The 21,836-nt window shown below is 33.9% G+C and overlaps 2 protein-coding genes across 8 annotated transcripts in view; one reads left to right on the forward strand and one right to left on the reverse strand.

Moving 5' to 3' along the window:
* Positions 1 to 18,950, forward strand: part of barc (RRM1_TatSF1_like and RRM2_TatSF1_like domain-containing protein barc) — a 33,240-nt gene extending 14,290 nt beyond the window's left edge. For all 5 annotated transcript variants that reach the window (XM_036364733.2, XM_036364734.2, XM_036364735.2 and 2 more), the window contains 6 exons: positions 9,803 to 10,905; positions 10,969 to 11,171; positions 16,878 to 17,044; positions 18,116 to 18,302; positions 18,388 to 18,524; positions 18,588 to 18,950. In XM_036364733.2, coding sequence (XP_036220626.2) covers positions 9,825 to 10,905; positions 10,969 to 11,171; positions 16,878 to 17,044; positions 18,116 to 18,302; positions 18,388 to 18,524; positions 18,588 to 18,801 — 1,989 coding nt within the window. In that variant the 5' untranslated portion in view covers positions 9,803 to 9,824 and the 3' untranslated portion in view covers positions 18,802 to 18,950. The remainder of the gene's footprint in view (positions 1 to 9,802; positions 10,906 to 10,968; positions 11,172 to 16,877; positions 17,045 to 18,115; positions 18,303 to 18,387; positions 18,525 to 18,587) is intronic.
* The window catches only part of rgn (regeneration), a 141,470-nt gene continuing 134,307 nt past the window's right edge, over positions 14,674 to 21,836 (reverse strand). For 2 of the 3 annotated variants that reach the window (XM_070112038.1, XM_070112039.1), the window contains 3 exons: positions 21,611 to 21,667; positions 19,328 to 19,504; positions 14,674 to 16,750 (listed from right to left, as the gene is read on the reverse strand). In XM_070112038.1, coding sequence (XP_069968139.1) covers positions 15,259 to 16,750; positions 19,328 to 19,504; positions 21,611 to 21,667 — 1,726 coding nt within the window. In that variant the 3' untranslated portion in view covers positions 14,674 to 15,258. The remainder of the gene's footprint in view (positions 16,751 to 19,327; positions 19,505 to 21,610; positions 21,668 to 21,836) is intronic. The other variant, XM_070112040.1, reaches the window with a different exon arrangement.

Here is a 21,836-nt window from a genome sequence, read left to right on the forward strand (position 1 = left end):
AAGTTTAGTCGAAAAATGATTTCAATATCATCATCAGCTCAAACTCCATCGCCAACAGTCATTAATAAATCTGAACGCTGAGACGTCGTGTTTTTGTTATAATTTCATGTATGAGAATTTTGATGATATAGTCGTCGAATCTCTTGGTTTCACAAATTTGATCAGTATGGAAATAAACACTTACCACAAAGCTATAAAATCCATTGCTAAAATCAAGTATGCGAATTAAAGATCCAAATTAGGTCACAAATAATCCCCAAAAATTTGATCTGAAAAAGTCGTTGTTCAAAATTTCATGTAGAAACTTGTCCACAAGAAGTCCATGTTCCCATACTTTTTGAAGATTTATTATTGATTGTTTGAAAACTACTTCCCATCTGTTACTTTTTAAACTATCGATTATGCTTTTTCCTCATTCGTCACTATTTACTTCGTAAAATCATTTCTTAAGGCTAATATAATATAGTGTTTATGGCTAATGATTGATTAGCTTGTACTTAATACCAAGTAAATATTCCTATAAACATTTTTACTCTGTATCTATATATAGACTTTGTCGTCATTCCTCAACCCTTTGTGCACGATTTAAATTCGTTCTGACTGCGGTCAGTAATCAAGAAAATGTAAATGCCTTAGCATTACCATTGAATTACGCTAATAAATTTCATTAATTTTGCCAAATTCGGATTAAATACATTTTGACGCGGATTCGTGAGTATTACACTATAAAAATTAATGCATATATGGTTCATTTAAATATCGACATAGACGTTTTGGTATGTTCCAGCTCAAAGAATTTACATAATCACGAAATTCTTGCCAACTTGACTTGCCCAAGGGTGGTCCATTAATTTTTAGGACATAATTTTTTGGTTCTTGAAAATATATATACCTTGATATTTTTAGTAGTAGCTAAATATTATGAGCCATCCAAGATATGTGAGAATTTGGAATAATTTAAATATCCAGTCGGTTACCTGCTTAAAAGGCAATAAAAAATTATTAAATATATTATATAATGTATAAATAATATTATATATGGGATATAACCCACTTGCAAGTTAGAAAAACGCGTTTTTTTGTGAATTTTTTTGAAGAATTCTTTTATTTAATTAAAAATTTAATGTATTTTTATTGTCGGTGATTCTTTCTAAAAAAAAATTGGATTCTCTTAGCGCTCTTTTTCTGTAGCTCAGAAAAAAACGTATCTCGAGGTGAGGAAGATTTTTCTGGTTAAAATTGTCTCAAATCTTTATACATATACATATGTATGCGTCTTGATGATTCTATCGGCGACAGTTTCGGAATGTATTCAGAGAAGTTTTGAGGATTATGACTATGACACACCTTTACTACACCTTTTTTGTCAGGTTTCGATTGCTTATATTGCTTTTCAAAAATCATCTCAAATCAGATAGTAGGCAGACATCAATTAAATCTTGATGTTCCTGCAATAAAGAGAATTTGTGTATGACATTTTCTATTTCTTCTTTTACTAAAATTAAAAATATTTCTTAAAATTATTTGAATTTTTGTTGCACCACCCTAATACAAATATATGAACTTTTTACCCATTTTTTCTTACGCATTAAATTTGCTTTGTTAATTATTCGTTTGTGCGTGGTTGGTTTTACACTTGAGATTTTTTGTTGTTCTTACGTGTATGTCTCTTATTTGCGTTTGCTCTACAATGGTTAGGACCGATTTTATAGCGACTTTTATGATGCCACATTCGCGACGACTGTGCGTTAATTACGCATATTAATGTGATTACAAAGAGGCTATTTGCCAGTCCTTTTAAATACGCATATGACCTTGAAGTCAAGCAGTTTTGTAGAAACAAATCCTTGCTCTGTTCTCTTGAAATAGTTACTTACCCTCTGCTAAATCTCAACCTACTGCCCTCAAGGTTTTGAGAAGGTGTTTCTTGGAGAAATTAATTATTCGTTTGTATAGGGGGCATTCCTCTACGCTTGTCACAAGAATTTTTATATAGGGTGGCACGTAGTGAGTAGTTCTTTCGATGGAAGCAACTCGAGCTGAGGAGTTCAAATCAAGTCGAGTGTGTTTCTGACTTGTAAAACTTTCTTGGAGAATTACTGACCAGATTTTTTTCGTTGAAAACGTTAGAACAATAGTGTTCGGGAAATCATCGGTTAAATTCAAATAAAGGTTGATCGTGAAGTAATCCTCTCAATTGATATCTGCAACCATATTTTCTTTGAGCTTTTAGAGACGAGTGAGTATCAACAAATTTGCCGAGGCAATAGCCTCTGACCAAATATATAATATATCTGCGTCCGTTACGTTTACGTAAATCTGATTGTTTTGGAAACAGATTATGTTTCTACTCATCTCTAATAACGGACGTCGTAATAGCAACGTTGTAAAATTTACATATTTTCTTGATACCTTACACTTCTTAGTAGTACATCCGAAACTAATCCTACTGTACTCGTATTTAAATTGCGACGAAAAAAAATCAATAAAAATTACCAGTGGCGGAGGAATTGGTACTCGTCCTATAATAAAAGTGAAAACGCAACAAATTAACCAGTAAGAAAATTGAAATGACTTTTGATTTGAGCAGATACAGTGCTGTGCATGGAAATAGCTCGACCTTGTAAAAAATTGCCTAAGTCGAATTATAAATTTCTTCGAAGACGTCATCTTTTTTTATAGGATTTTTACCTGTTGATCTTCGATTCTTTAGAAATCATAACATTTTAATTTTATTCTTTTTTTTTAATTTTAATTTTGATTTTGATTTTAATATTAATTTTTGTTATAATTATAATTTTAATTTAAATTTTGCTGTTATTTTGAATTTTATTTTTTATTTTTATTTTAACCTAATTTTAATTTTAATTGGTAAGCTTATTTCGATAAAAATTTTTGTTGGAAGTCGAATTATTTATTTCAGTTGAAGTCATTGACAAATCTATCGATCAATTTGCTCACCATCATTAATCCTTTATAAAACTACTCGCATTTTGTTTTTAGCATTAATTCTTATTGTTCGTTCCTATTATTATGCCCAACACGGTGAATATCCATGCAGCTATTCAAATATGGCAATGCATGCGAGCCCTTTGAAATGGAAATGTGGCATTCATTAGACTTTTGTATAATTTATTTGCGACAAGAAAAGCCTATTTCTCATTGTAAGACTGCCAAGTGCTAGTGCCAATGCAATCAATTAGTATCAATCATCAACCTCAGGTTGCCATTATAATCGTTGTGCACGTAGTTCAGCAAGAGTTACGACTTCTGAGGTTTTGGGTTATTATTAAAAGCCACTATTTTACGCATGCAACTATTTGCGCGTTATTTTTATGACCCTTCGATGGTAAACTTTAAAATGGCTTGAAATGATTAGTAGTTATGATCGTTATAGCTGGGATTGAGATGTTTTTTGTACGTGATTTATAGCTAAGTTCGCGAAGAAGAAAATTTTATAATTTGTTTAAAGTAGGAAACATCAATTTTAATGACGTAGGACCAGGGTTGGATTATTACTATTCTAATAGCAGCCATTCCTCTGCTGGCAATGAATAATATCTTATCATATCATATACTCAACTCGATGACGTGTCTAACTTAATAAGTATTTGCTAACCTTTCACTACTACTCAGAAGTGCACCAAGATTTTTTTTTTACAGATGACGAAAATGTGTCTTCAGTCTAGCAACTAATCTTTCAAAGCCAATTACGCTAATGATATATATTATAGAATAAGATTTCGATATATTTAATAAATATGAATCAGGGGGAAAGTAAATATTCGAAAAGAAGATTAAATTTCAGAGAACCATTCTTGAAATTCTTCAGTTGGATTACTGGCATAATCGAATGCTGCTGCTCATCTGAATCCAAATTATCTAAATCCAAATCAGCCTGCAAAATGTTGAAAAGAAAGTTTGAAATTCTAAATAGTTCCTATCGTTTTTAACATAAACACATTATTATACCCTGAAAAGGGTAAAACGTCGAATACTCTATAAAGTATTTATATAAATGATCAGCGTGACTAGCTAAGTCGATTAAATCAATTCTTTCTGTCAGCATATACACAAACTAGTATCTTAGTTATAGAAATATCAATCTGTAAATCTGCATATATCCTTTTTGCACCGAGAAGCTGATCCTTTGTCGAAACCGCCGATATCTCTTTAGCATATATCTGCCATACAAACTGTCATATCCAAATCAGAATAAAAATCTTTTTATTCCATTTTATGCGATAAAAAATGCACCTGTGAAGTTAACGTTATTTCTCTTTTTTCCAAAGTTTATTTTAATTTAAACCGCCGATATCGTTTTTAACATAAACACATTATTATACCCTGAAAAGGGTAAAACGTCGAATACTCTATAAAGTATTTATATAAATGATCAGCGTGACTAGCTAAGTCGATTAAATCAATTCTTTCTGTCAGCATATACACAAACTAGTATCTTAGTTATAGAAATATCAATCTGTAAATCTGCATATATCCTTTTTGCACCGAGAAGCTGATCCTTTGTCGAAACCGCCGATATCTCTTTAGCATATATCTGCCATACAAACTGTCATATCCAAATCAGAATAAAAATCTTTTTATTCCATTTTATGCGATAAAAAATGCACCTGTGAAGTTAACGTTATTTCTCTTTTTTCCAAAGTTTATTTTAATTTGCAACGAAGCCCTCGATGGTGATACACCAAGTTCAACTTTTCGATACCATTTTGTAGTTAATGATAAATTTTCAATTTTCAAAAATTTCAAAAATTAAAAATTACCTTCAGTCTCGGTGATTACCTCTTCATCATGTCTAAATTTCTTCCCGACGACCTTTTCGAGGTCTGAAGATAGAAAAGTGTCGCACTTTTTCTTCCAAATCGTGATTTATCCTTTAAACTTTCTAATAACGCTTTATATATCTCGCTGTTGATGAATTTTTCCATTTCCAAGATAGTCGATGAAAATAATTCCATGCCCATTCACAAAAAATATAAATACCAAAACTTTGTTAGGAAACTGTTATATATTCCCAAAATCTGTATTCGATTTAAATGTGTGCAGTTTACTCAAATTAATTTCGGTTAAATTCCGGATGGAAATGTTTTAGCTATATTTCATACTTTCTAACATAGGTATGCAAGAACTCGGGTTTATTAAAATTGAACAGCTCCAAATACTGCTGAGAATTATTATTATTATTTTTGGTTGATTGTCTGCTCGCCTCGCATCCACTCTTCTTAGGCTTTCGCAAATCTAAATATTCATAATCGATATGTCTAACATTAAGTGACCACGTTTGTCCCGTTTTTAATTTTTAAGCCCAGGACGACCAAGACGCTTTACTTGGAATCCCGACTCTCCCGTCTAAACCGGGACGAATGGTCAGCTAAGTCTAACAACTAAACATATGCATTCAATTCTAGTGGCTACCTCCTATAAAATTTTACGATCCAGCCTGTGTGCAATATAAGTACGCCAGTAGGCTGTATATGATGTGATGCATAAACAGTTTAAATTTTAGTCTACCTATCGTCTAAGTATATATTTGGAGTACATAAAAACGGAATATATTTTCACAGTAGGTTTTTCATGCGGAAGCTTAGGCGTTTCGCCAACTTAGTAGCTATTTCTCGTTAAAGCTAGATTGATATGCACATGCATATACAACAACTTAGAGTGCAGTGTGTCCACATGAAATGCTCGTTATTTAAGCTGCGCCAGAAAGTATGCTTCGTTGTTGTGGACCCACATGACGTTGACCTCTTGAACTGCATATTTTGATGCGGAAAAATGAAATAAAACTTGCTTGCTTTGCTATCTCATTTTGTTGAGAAGTTTCAGTTTCGTTTTAAAGTTGAATTTTTGTTGTTGGTATCTTGTTGAGTCGAAAAGTGCAATAGACGCTTGCCTCTGAAAATTTCAAAGTTGTCCAATTTTGTTATTTTAGGAATTTTTGTTGGAGCTGAATAAATGATCGAGTGCGTTGAACTGTGTCATGTGCTGATTGATTTTTGTGCACCTCATTTTCTATATGTGAAAGCAGGCGTGGATGCAGATACTAGGACAGTTTGATGGGTCGGTGTGTTTATGGATTTCCACGTGATAAGTTGTTGTATCCTTTCAAAATATTTATAAAAAATATTGAGCAATATTGAACTAAGTAGATTTAAAATTTAATTGGGTATATAGAGGCCACCCACGAAAGATCCAAAGGCTGAAAGCATTGATAGCAGTAATGGAATACAATTTTAAAGAAAGAAAATTATGAAGATTCTCTTAATTAAGACTGGCACATCGTGGCTTTTTAATGTAATTTCCACAATTAGCTAGTATACATAACCGGAGCGAAGTTGGATTCATATTTGGCCAATGATTGTCAACTCGGCAACATTTTCCAAAACTTTTTGGACACAATTTTATGCTGGTACAACAAAAACAACTTTTTTCTCGAGGGTTTTGGCTATTCGCTTTCTAAGCAGGCAACGTTATGTTTACAGATTTTTAGGATAATGTCTCAACCATACATGTATATATGTATATATGTATTTTCAAATTGAACGATTACTAGTCAAAGTTAATAAACAGTTAAAAAGAATACGATCTGGAGATATCGATCAAAAAATTATCGTACTTCGCTCTTCTGCAAAGGTGTCGGTCTATCCGTTTTTATATATATATAGTACCTCTATTTTTCAGATATTGATCTGAAATTTTGCATACGTTCTTTTCTCTCCAAAAAGCTGCTCATTTGTGGGTATGGCCAATATCGTACCACTATAGCATATAGCTGCCATACAAATTGATTGATCAAACTCAAGTCCTTATATGGAAAACTTTTTTATTAGACAAAATATCTTCACGAAATTTGACATATATATAGTATTATCCAAAGCAGCGCTATGATATTTAAACAAATTGTTCAGATCGAACCACTATATATCGATAAACACATCAACCAACATCAAGATAAAGATCTTTTTATACCATTTCATGCCATAAGAAATGCACCTGCTAAGCGTATTCCAGTTTTGGTGCAGCCGAATTTAACGTTTTTTTTGTTACGTCTTTCTTTTGCTATGACCGAAGAAGTGGTTCGGAAGATATCAAGCCCCACTAGTATATTTGTGCTTACCATACTCCTTATGACATGTTTACTGAACGCTCACTGTCTCAACAATTATTTTCTTAGCATACTAAAATTTTTGCTCCTCATTTGCGCTAATCAAATATTTAGGTATGAAGTAAACAACATGTCAACCTAAATAAAAGCCCAATAAGCCAACATTCCACCTTATTAAGGTAGAAAGTCAGCGTTTTTTGTGGTTGTGTTGATCTAAGCTATCGATCGATATTCTTAGTTTAAAATAACTATTCTTACGATACTAACAAGCATTTTTACCAACACACATGCAGACGTATAGATTTATCTATATGTATTTCTAAGAAATTGGTCATTGACATCGTTGAATTATTGAAATTAAAGCCAAAAATTCTTTTGTTTGCCACTGTGCGACACTTGCTCGAACTTCCTAAAGCTTTTATAACATAAAGAACTCAAACTAAGTTCTCAGTGGTTTTGGTTTTTTTTTTTAACTGGTCGGTGAGACCAGGCACGCAAACACCTCCTGCTGCACGCATTGCCGCAAGTGTAAAAATAAACGCAAACGGCTAAGACAGGAAGTCGTGAAGTGCAAAAGCATTCGTTTTGACCTTCAACCCCGAGAACGCGGAACGTGCGGTGCTTTCCTGCAAATATAATGTGTATTTTTTAAAAGGATTCGAGCGTGTGGCTTGCAATGGCAAATTTAATGATGATAAGCAGAGAAAAAATAAATATTGTGACATACGTTTTCTCTTTCTTTTACCCTTTGACTTTAGGAAAAAATATATATGTATGTATGTGTGGCGTTCGCTTTCAAAAGCGAAAGTTGTATTTTCCATCGCCATTTTCGTCAACTGTAAAAACAGCATCTCAGCCTCAAGTAGAAATATGCGGACTTGCAAGTAAATAAATTACCACTTGTACCTTGCGGAATGTGTGTTTAAAAGAGAATGACTTTTTAATGCCTTTTGGTAATGTGCAATCGGAAATAGGCTTCAGAAATGAGGAAACGACATAGTAAACCCTTCTTGTTCTTCTGAACCGAACAAGAAAAATTTCGAAGAATTTAAACCGAATCGCCAATAACAAGATTTCTCCATTACGTGTCTTAGGAGTACCTATGATGATGAGGAGTAATTATGATTAATTCCTTAAAACCTGAGTGTATATTTAATTTTTAGACTTTTGCAACATGTTGCTACAGAGTATAACAGTTTTATTCACCTAACGATTGTTTGTGTCTCCAAAAACTAATCGAGATAAATATAAGGTTATATATATATAAATGATCAGGATGATAAGACGAGTTGAAATCCTGTCGACTGTCTGTCTGTACGTCCGTCCGTGCAAGCTGTAAATTGAGATATTTTGATGACTTATAGATGTGATGGTGTTTTTGGGCACCATAAGAATGTTGATATTGCAGTTGCTCAGAATCGGACCATTGCCATGCCCACAAAACGCAATTAATCGAAACCCAAAGTGATACCAAACCAAAAGATACCAAACTGGAGAGGCATGTGTGGTTTTAAAACTTATGAAAAAGTCAGCGGGGCCCGCCCTCTAATAGGTGTATTGTACATATTTCCCAAACCACTACAAATAAATCAACTAAATTTGCTCAGAACAATTTTTTTTGTTATCCCCCTCGTTAGTGCGACCCACCGCCACATTACTATTTTGTTAAAAACTACTCAAGGTTCCATAAATCAATAACTTAATCATTTTACAATTTTAATGATGAGATGATACAGGAGGGCTTTATAAAAGCTGGTATCAAATTGGATGGTGAACGTGCCACCGCCCACCTATAGGTGAAATCACATATTTTCGGACCTACTCAACCAATTCCAAATTCGATACATAATATTGTTATGATATTCCAATGTTACAGTGTGAAAATGGGCGAAATAGAGCTAAAAGCACATTTTTAAATTCCAAAATCGCACATTAACTCTTCAAGTCCTCAGGTACCGAATAAAGCGACCCCAGTGCCTATAATAATATTTTCGAACGGTTTTCTTTATATTACATGGCATGTTAGGTACCTTAATGAAGCTAAGTGGTCATTTTATTCTGTCAATAGTATGCGGTATTGCCAAAAATAGATAAAATCGGGTTAATACTACCGCTATCTCTCATATATCTAATACAAGATTTCCAAACTTCCGGTTGGCCTTATATCGCATATGTCAGTCAATATGTAAGTTATCTTAGCAAAATTAATTCCTCTGCAGTTTGGAGCATGTTTATAATTGAAACTTATTACATGTGAAATAATATCATGTCACATATAGAAGATGATTGACTCTCAAAGGCTGAGGTCATCTAAAATTATATATCCTATCTTTGGATTTTGTTACAGCTAGTATAATTTTTGCGTCCCAGTATATAGAAAATATTGTGTAAAACACATTTTTACCTCTATTTTCACCTCGGTTTTTACCCAATTTTTCTAAGCTAGATGTCTGTGGTACACTCGTTTGCCAATAGTGTGTGCCGAAGTCAAAATATTTGCTAAATTTTTGTCAATATCAATATATCTGCCTGGGTCATGCAATGAAGTAAAAATATTAGCTTTTTATTTTTCCGAAATTTTCTGAAAACACCCTTTACTCAACCTTTCATTTTATATCACATCATTTATTCAAACTAATACGTATAATTAAATAAAAATATGTATAATTTCTTTAGTTTTAGTCAATAATAATGCAAAATGAGTGAGAATTCGGAAGAAATGCCGGAAACATCTATTGAGAATGCCGAGCGGAGTGAAACATCAGAATATATTCCCACAACAACATCTGCAACGCCAACATCAACTTTACCGCACGAAGAAACAGTTTCATCTACCTCAAGAGAACAAATTGAAGAAGCTTCCCCACCGCGCGAGCAAGAACAAAACACTTCCGCAAGTATAAATGCAGAGAAATCTGAGGGAGAAAATGTAAAAAGTGCGACAAGTTCTTCAGAAGTGGATAGTGTCCCCGAAATCCAACTAAACGCGAGCACAGTTGAAGGTGCGAAAATTAGCAACGAAAAGGGTGAAAGTTCAAAACCAAGGGAAGCAGATAAAAAGACGCAACCAACCTCTTCGGCACTTTCTACTGAAGCACAGTTAGACGACAATTACGCACAGCATGTGACGTATGAAGAAGATGGCAGCGCCATCTATACGGATCCCAATACGAATCACCGCTACAAATGGTGTACAACCGAAAATAATTGGTTGCCTTGTGATGCCGACATAGCTGACAGTACTGCAACAGCCACCGAAAATCCCTATGAGAATGAGCACTATAAATGGTGCAGTCAAACGCAAAAGTGGATCCCGAAAGTGCAGCAACAAACAACCGAAACGGAGCATTACAAATGGGATGCGGTGAAAAAGGAGTGGATACCAAAAGCGGCCGCCGCACAAACAACAGACAGCAAACCGAATGCCAACAACACTGATCCCGCGAATGTGACCTATGACATCGACGAGGACGGCCAACGTATTTACACCGATAAAGATGGCACGGTATTCTTTTGGGATGAGAGCAAGAACGCCTGGTTTCCGAAGATCGATGATGACTTTATGGCGCACTATCAGATGAATTACGGTTTTATAGATAATACTAGTGCCTCGGAGGAGGAGGCCAGACGTAAAGCAGAGGAAGAGCAAAAGCAGAAGGAACTAGAGTTGCAACGCATGACCGAGGAGGCAAAGGTGGCTGCTGAGGCGTCGGCGGCGGCGGCAAATGCAAATGGCGAGGGTGCATCTGCTATAAAACGGAAAGCGCAGGAGCCGCCAAGTGAGTCCATTTAAATTCACATTAATACAATTTTTTAATTAATCCTTTATTTCTTACTTATAGAGTGGTTTGAGGTGGATCCCGAGCAGAACACAAAAGTTTATGTTTCAAATTTACCTTTGGACATTACTATGGATGAGTTCGCCGAACTGATGGGCAAATGCGGCATGATTATGCGCGATACACAAACGCAAAAGTATAAACTAAAATTGTATGCGGAGTCCGATGGTCAACTCAAAGGCGATGGCTTGTGTGATTATATGAAAGTGAGTACCTGGTCTACTAAAGAACATAGTATATATATATATACCTTCTATATCGTTTTTTTTAATTCAACTGAGAAGATTTAGACTGACAGATCAAAATCAAGTCCTTGTATGGAAAACATTTTTATTTAACAAGATATCTTCACAAAATTTTGAATAGATGATTATGCAAAGCATCGCTACAATCTCCGAAGTTAACGCGTTTCTTGATTTTGTATGGATATTATTGTTTTAGTGAGAAAATTTTAGACAAAAGTGCCAAAAATCCCTTTATTTTTCGTATTCTGTCCAGCTCATTCACTTATACAAGTCCTTGGTGATATCCTTAGCGTATATCTCACGAATGGCTAGCTTGATAGACACTTAAGAGCCTTGATCTTTTGTTAGATGTAGAATCGAGGTTTCCAGTTGATGAATTGCCTTCTATTTGCGGGAAGTCGTAAAGTATGATTGTCATTTTCAAAATTTCCTGCTTTATTACTTTTATCCCTCGTTTAATATTTTTCAACCCTCGTGCTAGTCCTCTGACTTTATTTAATTGAATGACATGCAAGCATTGCCTTAAATTTGCTGATTTTGTCTTATCATAAAAGTACACAATTTTTTAAAAAATAATGGGAAATAATACTAGTTAATAATAATTGTTTTTAATATTGCGATAATAATAAGTCTTGAATAATACAGGGAAATACTCAGATACCAATAGGTCTTTAATTTCGGGATATTTCTCAGGCAGTATTGTAAAATACTTTTTGCATATTGATGGGATTTAGTTTGGGCATAATTGCTACTGGACAATGTGGAAATATACTGATAAGATGAAAAAAAATCTTCATAAATATTGCTAATATTGGTCGTTACTGCTGCGGACCACATCAAAGAATTTCTGAAAATAATAAATACTGGTCAATACTGAAAATTTATGAAAATAATAAATATTGCGAATTTCGATCAATATTGCAGATATTAATTGTGGTTAATGTAGAAAAATACTGGAATTATAGAAATACTCAGATAAAATTGGGAAATATATCTTGTAAAGAGCTTTTGTAGAATTGTGAAAAACTTCTGACAATGTGTTTGGAAATTAAAGTGACTTTTGCCACAGGAGATAATTTTGCAAAATAATAAATACTGGGAATTTTGTTTAATATTGCTTGTATTAAATCTGGTTAATGTATGTTATAATGCTATTACTGAAAAACTCAGATAATACTGGAAGAGAGATTTTTATTAACTCAATCAAAAAGTATACTAAGGCCACTCAGCCGAATAATACAACGGACTTTCCTGTATGTTTATCAATTAATAAAACATTAATTAATTGGTGTTTTAATATAGTTTAGTTTTCAAAACTTTATTGTTGCTTCAATTTTATTTCTATCTTCCACATTATCAATGTATGTTTGTATGTAGTTGCGGCATGTTTGCTAATTTCCAAAAATGTTTTTCATTGCTTCAATCTATTGTTGGAGCTACACACCTACATACGCTTTCATATTACAATTACAACAAACTTCTGTTTTTGTTTTACTTACATTTTCGTTCGATCATTTTACTCTTAATTCTAAGGTTAGTTAAATATTTTACGGTGCTCGTTTCGCATGTTTATATTTGTTTTGAATTACATAATTGTTCTTAAATATTTACATGCAATTTTTTTTTGTATTCGTATGCATGTAAGTGTGTATGTAAGCATCTAAGTAGAATTCAATATGTTTTCATTATGTGCTCGTTTTCATTTATTCATGAACTCGTTTATACTACAATATCAAGACGAAAAACATACTGTGAGGTAATAATTAGATGAAAATTGCATTTAGTTTTCTTGCATATTTCGAATCGGTTTACATAAGCATGTATTGTATGTACTTTGTTTCATGTACTTATATATACATATGTATTTGTGTATACTATATGCTTTTATGTACAAATATTTCTATTGTAAGAGACGATTGCATACGAAATCGTTTACAATAAGTTGTTAAATATTCAAAAAACAAAAAAGTTAAAAAAAAAAATTGTTTTAATATGGTTTAAACTTGCTTTTTTTTAACAAGGAAAATTAAAAATCAATTTAATATTTGTTAAGAGCAAGTTGTAACTTGTAGTGTTTATTTAACTTATTTAAACAACATTTTTATAATTTTATTTTTATTTTTTGTTTTAAAATTAAAAATACAAAAGGCTTATATTAGTAGTTTATATATTTTTTATGAAGTTAGAGCTTCAAAAATTATATTTTTAGCGCTAAATATCTTTTAAATTAGTTTATATATAATTTTTTCTTATATTTATAATATATTTTATTTTTTTTTGTGCGGAAAAAGTGTCTTATATTAAGTGATTTTTAGACTCATTTAATATGCTAAAAATTTTTGTGAATTTTTGTAGGAAAAAATCGTGTAAAAGCACTTAAGTTTAAAAAAAGTTTAGCGAGTTTATTTAGCTTTGTAACGAAATGTTTTTGCTTTAAAAATTTTGATATTACTGTTCCTTTTGCTATAAATCTTTGCTGTTGCATATAGTTTTTTATTTCTGCTTTATTTGTTGTTCCTTTTTTACAATTTCTTAATGATTTATGTATTTTGTTTGTATGTAAAATTGCTTTAAATAATTATTTAAGACTTTTAGGGCTAAAGTTGGTTAATGAAAATTTAGTTTTAAATTTTTAAAATAAAATTTTCTTTTTAAATATTTAGAAATTGAAAAATAACAAAAAATCAATTTTAAATTTTTAAAAATTAAATTTTTTAAATATTAAAAAATTGAGCAATAACAAAAAAAAATTTTAAATTTTAAAAAATTAAAATAAATTCAGTTTATGTTATTAAAAATTAAAGTAATAATAAAAATTTTATTAAAATTTTGAAAAATCAAAAAAAAAAAATATTAAAAAGTAAAAAAATAATTAAATTGTCAAAAATAATTTTAAATTTTTAAAAATTAAAAAGTTTCATACAATATAAACTTTGTTAATTAATAAAAATTTAAAATTTTGAAAAATAAAAAAATTTATATTAAATTAGTAAAAATTAAAATTTAAAATTTAATATATTTTATTAAAACATTATTTTAAATTAGAAAAGTTATTAAAAGTTTTTTTGAAATTTTTAATTATTAATAAATTAAAATAAATTGATCTTAAAATTTTTCAAAACTAAAGAATTAATTAAAATTTAGTTTAAAATTGTTTAAATTTAATTTTCAACAAGTTTTAAAATTTTTTTTTTTTAATATTTTAAATTTAATTTTAATTCAATGAAACAGTTTATAATTTTTAAATGTGCTTTCACATAACTTTAACAATAAAGTGAGGTTAAGTCTATTGCTTTTATATAATTATAATTGTTTATAAACTACAGTTACATTGCGATAAAACTCTTTTTTCACATTACAACACACACATACGTGCTGCTATTTATACATATACATATGTATGTTTATACAAACAAAACGGTTTCTGCTATTTTTCTTTATTTTATTAATTTTTAATTATTTCTTTAATTTTTTTAATCCTCTTCGGCTGCCTGTTGTCCACTTATAAATTAATAATAATTTACAATCGAGCGTAGCTAGCACAGCTGCCGAGCAGTAGACGAAGTCACTGGAGCGCCGCTCGTGTGCTACTAAAGCTAATACTATATAGTGCCTTAGCGGTAATTTTGTTTAAACCAATTTTCAGTTATTTTTTTCAATTTCATATTTATACACACACGCACACACATATGTATGTATGCATATGTTACCTATGTGTATGTGAAAATATAAAATGGCAAACTTGTAAGGAGCTAAAAAACAATATTGAGCGTTTACAAGTACACCTATTGAAGTGAATTAATGGCAGCAACGACTTAAATTTATAAAAAAAATATTTATGCTTATGACTTATTTTAATTAAATAATATTTCGCATGAAGTTGCGGGGATCAAGCAAAACAAATGTAAATACAGTCGACTGATTGGTGGAGCTTTGAGTGTCTTACCAAAAAAAAAAAAAAAAAACATATGTTTTACCACTCAACCGTTATATTCCGTTAAATTCTAATATCCAATTTGATTTGTTGAATTTCTACCCCGCCTCTCCTCTACTCTTTCTCATATGCCTCGTTGCCGCCATTGGCTGTCTGTTTTTGTTGCAGCAATTCCTGTGTCTTCTTGGCCTTTCGTCGTTTGCGCATCTCAAAGAATTTGCGTTGATCTTCCGGCGGTAGGCGTGACAAACGCTCTGCATATTTGCGCTTCTTCTCTTTCTCCTCTTGGCGCAGGCGTTCGTCGTCTTGCTTTTTCAATGCATCGAAACGCTCTAGACGTTTACGTTTCTCCTCCTCGGCAGCTTTTTGTTCCGCTTCGGCACGCGCCTTAAGCGCTTCTTCCTCCAGTTTGATTTGCGCTTCGTGTTCCGCTTTGCGTCGTTCTTCCGCCTCCTCCAGTTCCTTCTTTATGCGTTCCTCTTCTTCTTCGATTTTACGCTGTTCCTCTTCGCGCCGGGCGATCTCTTCCTGCCGCTGGCGTAGCTTCTCTTCGCGTCGTCGATTTTCTTCCGCAAGTCGTTCGAGTTCCTGTCGCTCCAGCTTGCGTGCGTCTTCCAGCTGTTCCAGTTTCATGCGCTTTTCTTCTTCCTCCAATTGTCGTTTAATATCTTCTTGCCGCTGCTTCTCTTCTTCCTCCAAACGTCGTCGGTTGGCCAAGTCCTCTTGGCGCTTACGTTCCTGCTGTTCGTGCAGTTGGCGTTCACGTTCATCGCGCGCTTGCTTCAAACGTTCTTCATATTCCTCGAGCTGTCGCTTCTCCATCTCCAGTCGTTCTTGTTCACGTTTAGCTTCTTCTTTGGCGCGTTCTTCCTGCTCTTTTTTCATTTGCTCTTCACGTTCCTTGCGCTCCTTTTCTTCGCGTTCTCTCTGTCGATCTATACGCTCCTGTCGTATGCGCTCCGCGCTAGTATATTCGTCGTCGCGTTCCTTCTTCTCTTCGGCAAGTTTCTTCTTCAGCGCTTCCAATTCTTGATGTCGACTTTCATATTCGCGTCGTTTTCCTTCGGCTTCGGCCAACTGCTGCTGACGTTGACGTTCCAGATCGACGGCTTCACGCTGCCGCAGTTCATCCAGTTCCCGTCGCGGTTGTTCGGTTTGTTCGTATGATTTCGGTTGTTGGTCTTGTTGTTCTTGTTCCCGCAGGTGACGTTGTCGTTCACGCTCTTGATTTGCCAGTATGCGCATCCGTTGTTCCTTCCATTCGCGTTCCTTCTCCTTCTGCATTTGCTGCGCGCGCTGTTTCTTGCGTTCCATGCGACGCTTCTCCTTTTGCCGTTGTCGCCATACGACACGATCATGCGGCATTTGCTTTTGGCCATTTCGCGCCCGATTGGGTGTTGCTGTAACCGGCACCGGTATTTCGTTGTAATGTACCAAGGTTGTTGGCGAGTTCGAAGTCGCTTGTGCATCGATATCGTTCGGATGAATTGTGGTTGGTCGGTTTGGACGACGTCCTGTGCGTCCGCGATTGTGTCCGGCTCTGCCGCGTGACTTCGGAAGTACGATCTGTTCGTCACTGCCGTCAGCCTTTACGATGACATTGGATCTGGAAGTTGAAAGTGGAGATCTTGTCAATATTATTTTGCTTTCAAATTTTTCTATAGCTAAGACATAAGCTTCTTATTCGATTTTTCGGCGCCTAATGAATCTATATATGTTTTATGTATTTGCAGGTGGAGTCTGTAGGCTTGGCTTTAAATATTTTGGATGAGTATAATCTTCGAGGTCAAAAAATACGCGTGCAACGTGCCAAATTTCAGATGCGTGGCGAATATAATCCAGCTTTAAAGCCGAAACGTAAAAAGAAGGACAAGGAGAAGTTGCAGAAAATGAAAGAAAAGTAAGTGTAGCGGGGGGCCAATGGCCTAAAGGTTTTCAAATCAAATTCACTTGAGTGCATATACTACTATTTATGAAAAGTTTCACCCTAAAAGTGGCTAATCGAATTTTCACTTATCTTTTAGCATTAAGACTTCTTGAAAAATATATCTCGCTCGCAAGCTGACAAGAATAATGATTATATAAATATGTATATAAGAGACTACAATTAAATATTGATCGTCCTTTTAGAGGTATATAATTTCCTATTTTATTTCTATTTCTTAAATGAAATGCGAAAATCGCTGAAAATATTCTCTAGACTCGCCTATATCCTAAGAAAGTTTTCGTGTTAATTTGTGTTGCAAGCTAAAGGCGATCATTTTTTAAAACATAGACCGGAGCCTACTTAACCGCTTATATAGAGCCCATATATGTATGTACCGGCAAATCATTCACGGCTCTTTGGTTGCTCACCCTAATGTCAAACGTCGACGAAACCATCAATTTTTTGGACCAAACTTTAGGTCACCGTATGTCATCAAGTAAAACGTCAACTAATTTATTTCACTTCGATAGAATATAATTTCCTAACTAAGAAATATTTATCATTTCATTATTTATGCAATATTTCCGTTACAATAACAACATGTAACATTTTCGAAAATTAGTAAAACAGTATTTCTGATTAAATTAAACTCCTATTTAAAAATCTTCGTAATTTGTCGATATTTATTTTAATTTTTCGAGCGTAGTTAAAATGATCTTTGTTCATGTACTCGACAAAATTTGAGTTATAAGACTCCGTCAGCCCGTTTTTTTTGTTTTTTTTTTTTATTTGAGGTATAAAAGAAATCTCAATTTGAGCTCAATATTTTTTACTGTTTTAGTGTAAGTTCGCACACATACTTGAAGCATAATTTTTTTCTCTCTTAACTTAAAAACTCAGGGCTTTTACTAATTAATCAAAATTATGTCTAAATTTTGAATTTCGAAAATTGTCAGTTCCACAATTTTGATTGAAAAAAAATATGCAATACCCTAATTTCTTGTATAAAAACTAATAGTCAAATTTTTTTTTTCATTTGCTTAGACTTTTCGACTGGCGTCCCGAAAAAATGCGCGGTGAGCGCTCGAAAAATGAGAAGGTGGTTATCATTAAAAATCTTTTCGATCCAATTATTTTCGAAAAGGAAGTGCAGCTGATATTGGACTATCAGAATGAGTTACGTGAGGAGTGCAGCAAATGTGGCACAGTCCGGAAGGTGGTCATATATGATGTGAGTATTATTTTGTTTTGTTAAATGTGTAAATTAAATTTTTCAAATTTTCTTAAAAAATGATTTTCCTAACTTCCATATACAGCGTCATCCCGAAGGCGTCGCACAAGTAAATATGGCCGACCCCGAAGAAGCTGATGTTGTAATACAAATGATGCACGGTCGTTTCTTTGGACAGCGTAAGCTGAGCGCCGAGCACTGGAATGGCAAAACCAAATACAAGCAAGTTTTTACTAACTATGAGCATTTAGTTGCGATTTTCAGGTTATTTCTCTTAACCAACAGAATTGTCGAAACCGAGGCGGAGGTGCAGAAACGACTAAGCCATTGGGATCAGTATCTAACGCGTGAGGAAAATGAGGAGAGGGACGCCATCCATAAAGCACTGAATGAGCCGACGGTGGCTGCTGCAACGCCTTCAAACGCGGAGGAAACGGAAACGGAAGCGCAGCAGAAGGAGTTGGAAAGTAGTGCTGCAGAAACACCAGAAGTGTGTTAAACATGTTGGAGCATGAACAACTCTGCAGTCAGCGCATACACGCTCTGGGCAGGTCCATAAAAGAACGAGGAATTGTAATTGTTGTAATGTCAAATTGTGGCTATACAATATTTGAAATAAAACACCTGAGTATTTAACGATTTGAATAATGTTGTTGGTGTTTTTCGTGTAAGAAGGGAGACCACTATAACATAGAGCTGCTATACAAACTGCCCGATGAAAATCAAGTTCTTGTATAGAAAACTTATTTATTTGACATAATATCTACAGGAAATTTGTCACAGTTTATTGTCCAAAGCAAGGCTACAAGTTCATGGCATATTGTTCAAATCGGATTACTATAGCATATAGCTGCTAAACAAACTGACCGATGAAAATCAATATACAGATCGTTTTATACTCTTGATATATATAAGAAATGCACATGAAGGATATTCTAGCTTCGAAGTTCAAGTTTTTTTTCTCGTTTTTACCTTCAAATACATAAAAACATACTTATAAAAGCAACAATTCGCAAAACACTTACCTGCGTCCATTTTTGGCCGGCTGATCCATCACTTCCAATATGACTTCGTTCGCATACTCATTGGGGTAGGTGGCATTCCAACGCGTATACACCTTGCCACGATTCTTCTCGCTGACTTTTGGCATTTTATGTTGACAGATAAAACGGAATCTTTCCGGACAGGGGCGAGCAGACCATCTGTTTGTTGAATGTAGAAAATAAAGATTCATTTTAATAACGCAAATATACAAAGTACCAATATGCAACCAGCTAATTAGCAGCGTCGGTATGTATGTATGTATATGTGTGTGTGCATATATGCAATTTACCGCATGCATTTTGAAAAATCGCTGCCAAATTTCGTATGCCTTTCACGTTGCAAGTTGGCGCTGAGTGATTTCTATTTCATTACACCAATGTGTTTGCATGTATGCATAAGTATGTGTTAGTGTTTTTATGCGTGAATATATGTTTATAACGTTTGTTTAGATTCTTGTCTGGCGCTACACATCATTAACACGTCAATTGACCGCGATACGTTTTGCGTTGATGCGCAGTCGAACAACTTGATTAGCTGCTTCACACTTTACTCGCCCGTATATTAAGTATGTTATTGTTGGATTCATTTATGGGAGTGTGTTTGGACTATGATATTGTATTTGCAATTAAAATCATGTTTTTAAACACCTTCCACGATCACTTAGTTATAGTTTATATGGCAAATAAATCAAGCGGGAGTCACATATTGTACATATGAGTTTTTTATATTATATATATAAAAATCATTCAAGCCGTCATTTTATCGACGAAGAAAGTTCGACAAATTGACCTTTGAGTCGACTTAATCCGAACGGCTCCAGATTTTTATTCGGCTAAAGACTGGCGCAGAATAACTTTTGCCAACAGGTGTTAAAAAGCTGGTAGAAAAGCTCTTTCCATTCGAGAACCATGAGTGTACAACTTAAGCAAGGGCGTCCACACATCCAATGGAAGGAACAGGTGCAAGCGACCTATCTTGGAATGCACAACTGGCGTGACCTTGCAAAGGAAAGAGGCAATTGGTGAAGTTCTGTCTTCTCGGTCCAGAGCAACCCAGGGTTGTAGTGCCAAAGAAGAAGAAGAAAGACTGGCGCGTTGGCGCCAACTATACCAACACTTAACAGATTCGTGATCTGCGCTCCTGTGCACTGACAGTATTCGCTATTCGACATATCGTCGCCGAAAATTTTTAAGTTGAGTTTTCTCCGAAAAATTTACTATTGCGACCGATCATATATGGCTGCTGCGATAAGAAAAGAATTTGCCTATATTATCTCTCTGATCGGATGCAACGAGGGCTATAAATGAAGTTTATCAGCAGTTAAGATAAATACGAAAGAGAGAAATGTCGTGAGTTTGAAGCACATAAAATGCTGACATACAGAAGGAATGTCCGAAAATTTAGCAAAAGGTGAGGTGATTCATGACAATTGACGCCGGTAGATACTTGGTTATGGCAGAAACTCTTGTCCAACCTGCTTAGTGTATATTGTAGTAGATCACCAGGTTTCGATGAATTATAACAACCGATACGAGACTGATGATGAAGTTCTCGTTTCATAATGAATTTTGGAATAAAAATGCGGTTGAAGGATTAAGTAAAGACGGACAGATTTTCTATTTTATATTTTTAGTTTAAAGTAAGGTTAGTTTAGGTTCCTAGGTTGGGTATAATTACAGCCGATTTAACCGGTTAAAAGAAGGTGTGACATCCTTGGTGCTGATCTCCGCGCTCTACTCAGGACAAGAAAGATTTCCAACTATTCACAGTCGGAGCTAGTCGTTAATCTCAGAGCGTCAATAGCAGAATTATCTACTTTTGTTGAAACATTTTTTTTTTTTATACAGACTCCTACAGAGTATTGAAGAGCTCACACAATATTAAAGTCTACTTATTAAAATCCGTTCGATTACCGCGCAGAGCTACTTTCTGCTACTAAAACAGCCAAAAGAGAGCTATGGCAGAAGCTATGGCAGAAGCTATGCTTGAAATTTATCGATCAAGTGTTCGTGAGCGCGATTCTTAAGCAATCTTAGTATGAGGTTCACTTCTGGTAAGCAAAACACTGATTTACAGTTACACCATTTGATTACTAAACACGCCTAGTTTTGTATTAGTTTCATTTCAACGCACTCATCTGGTTAGTGTTAAGAGTTAAGCTAAATATTTTTAATAGCATTAGCATATGTATGTAAAAATGGGAAATGAATGTGGCAACATTATTTATTACGTTATAATTTTGACAATAAAATATTAGCACTCACCTGTAATCTAGATTTGGGTCATACACAGCACAATGATTTTCCAGGTTCTGTCTGATCCTGCAAAACAGGCGCTCATTAATAAAATCTCGAATGTTTGTTTAAAAAAACTTGAATTTTTACTAAAAATATTTTGATTAAAAAAAAAATTTTATTAAAAAAAAATTTGTATTAAAAAAAAATTTTTACCTTTATTAAAAAAAATTAAAATAATAATAGCTTTAAACTA

The sequence above is a fragment of the Bactrocera oleae genome, chromosome 6 (genome assembly GCF_042242935.1).
Source record: "Bactrocera oleae isolate idBacOlea1 chromosome 6, idBacOlea1, whole genome shotgun sequence".
In the NCBI taxonomy this organism is placed as follows: Eukaryota; Metazoa; Arthropoda; class Insecta; order Diptera; family Tephritidae; genus Bactrocera; species Bactrocera oleae.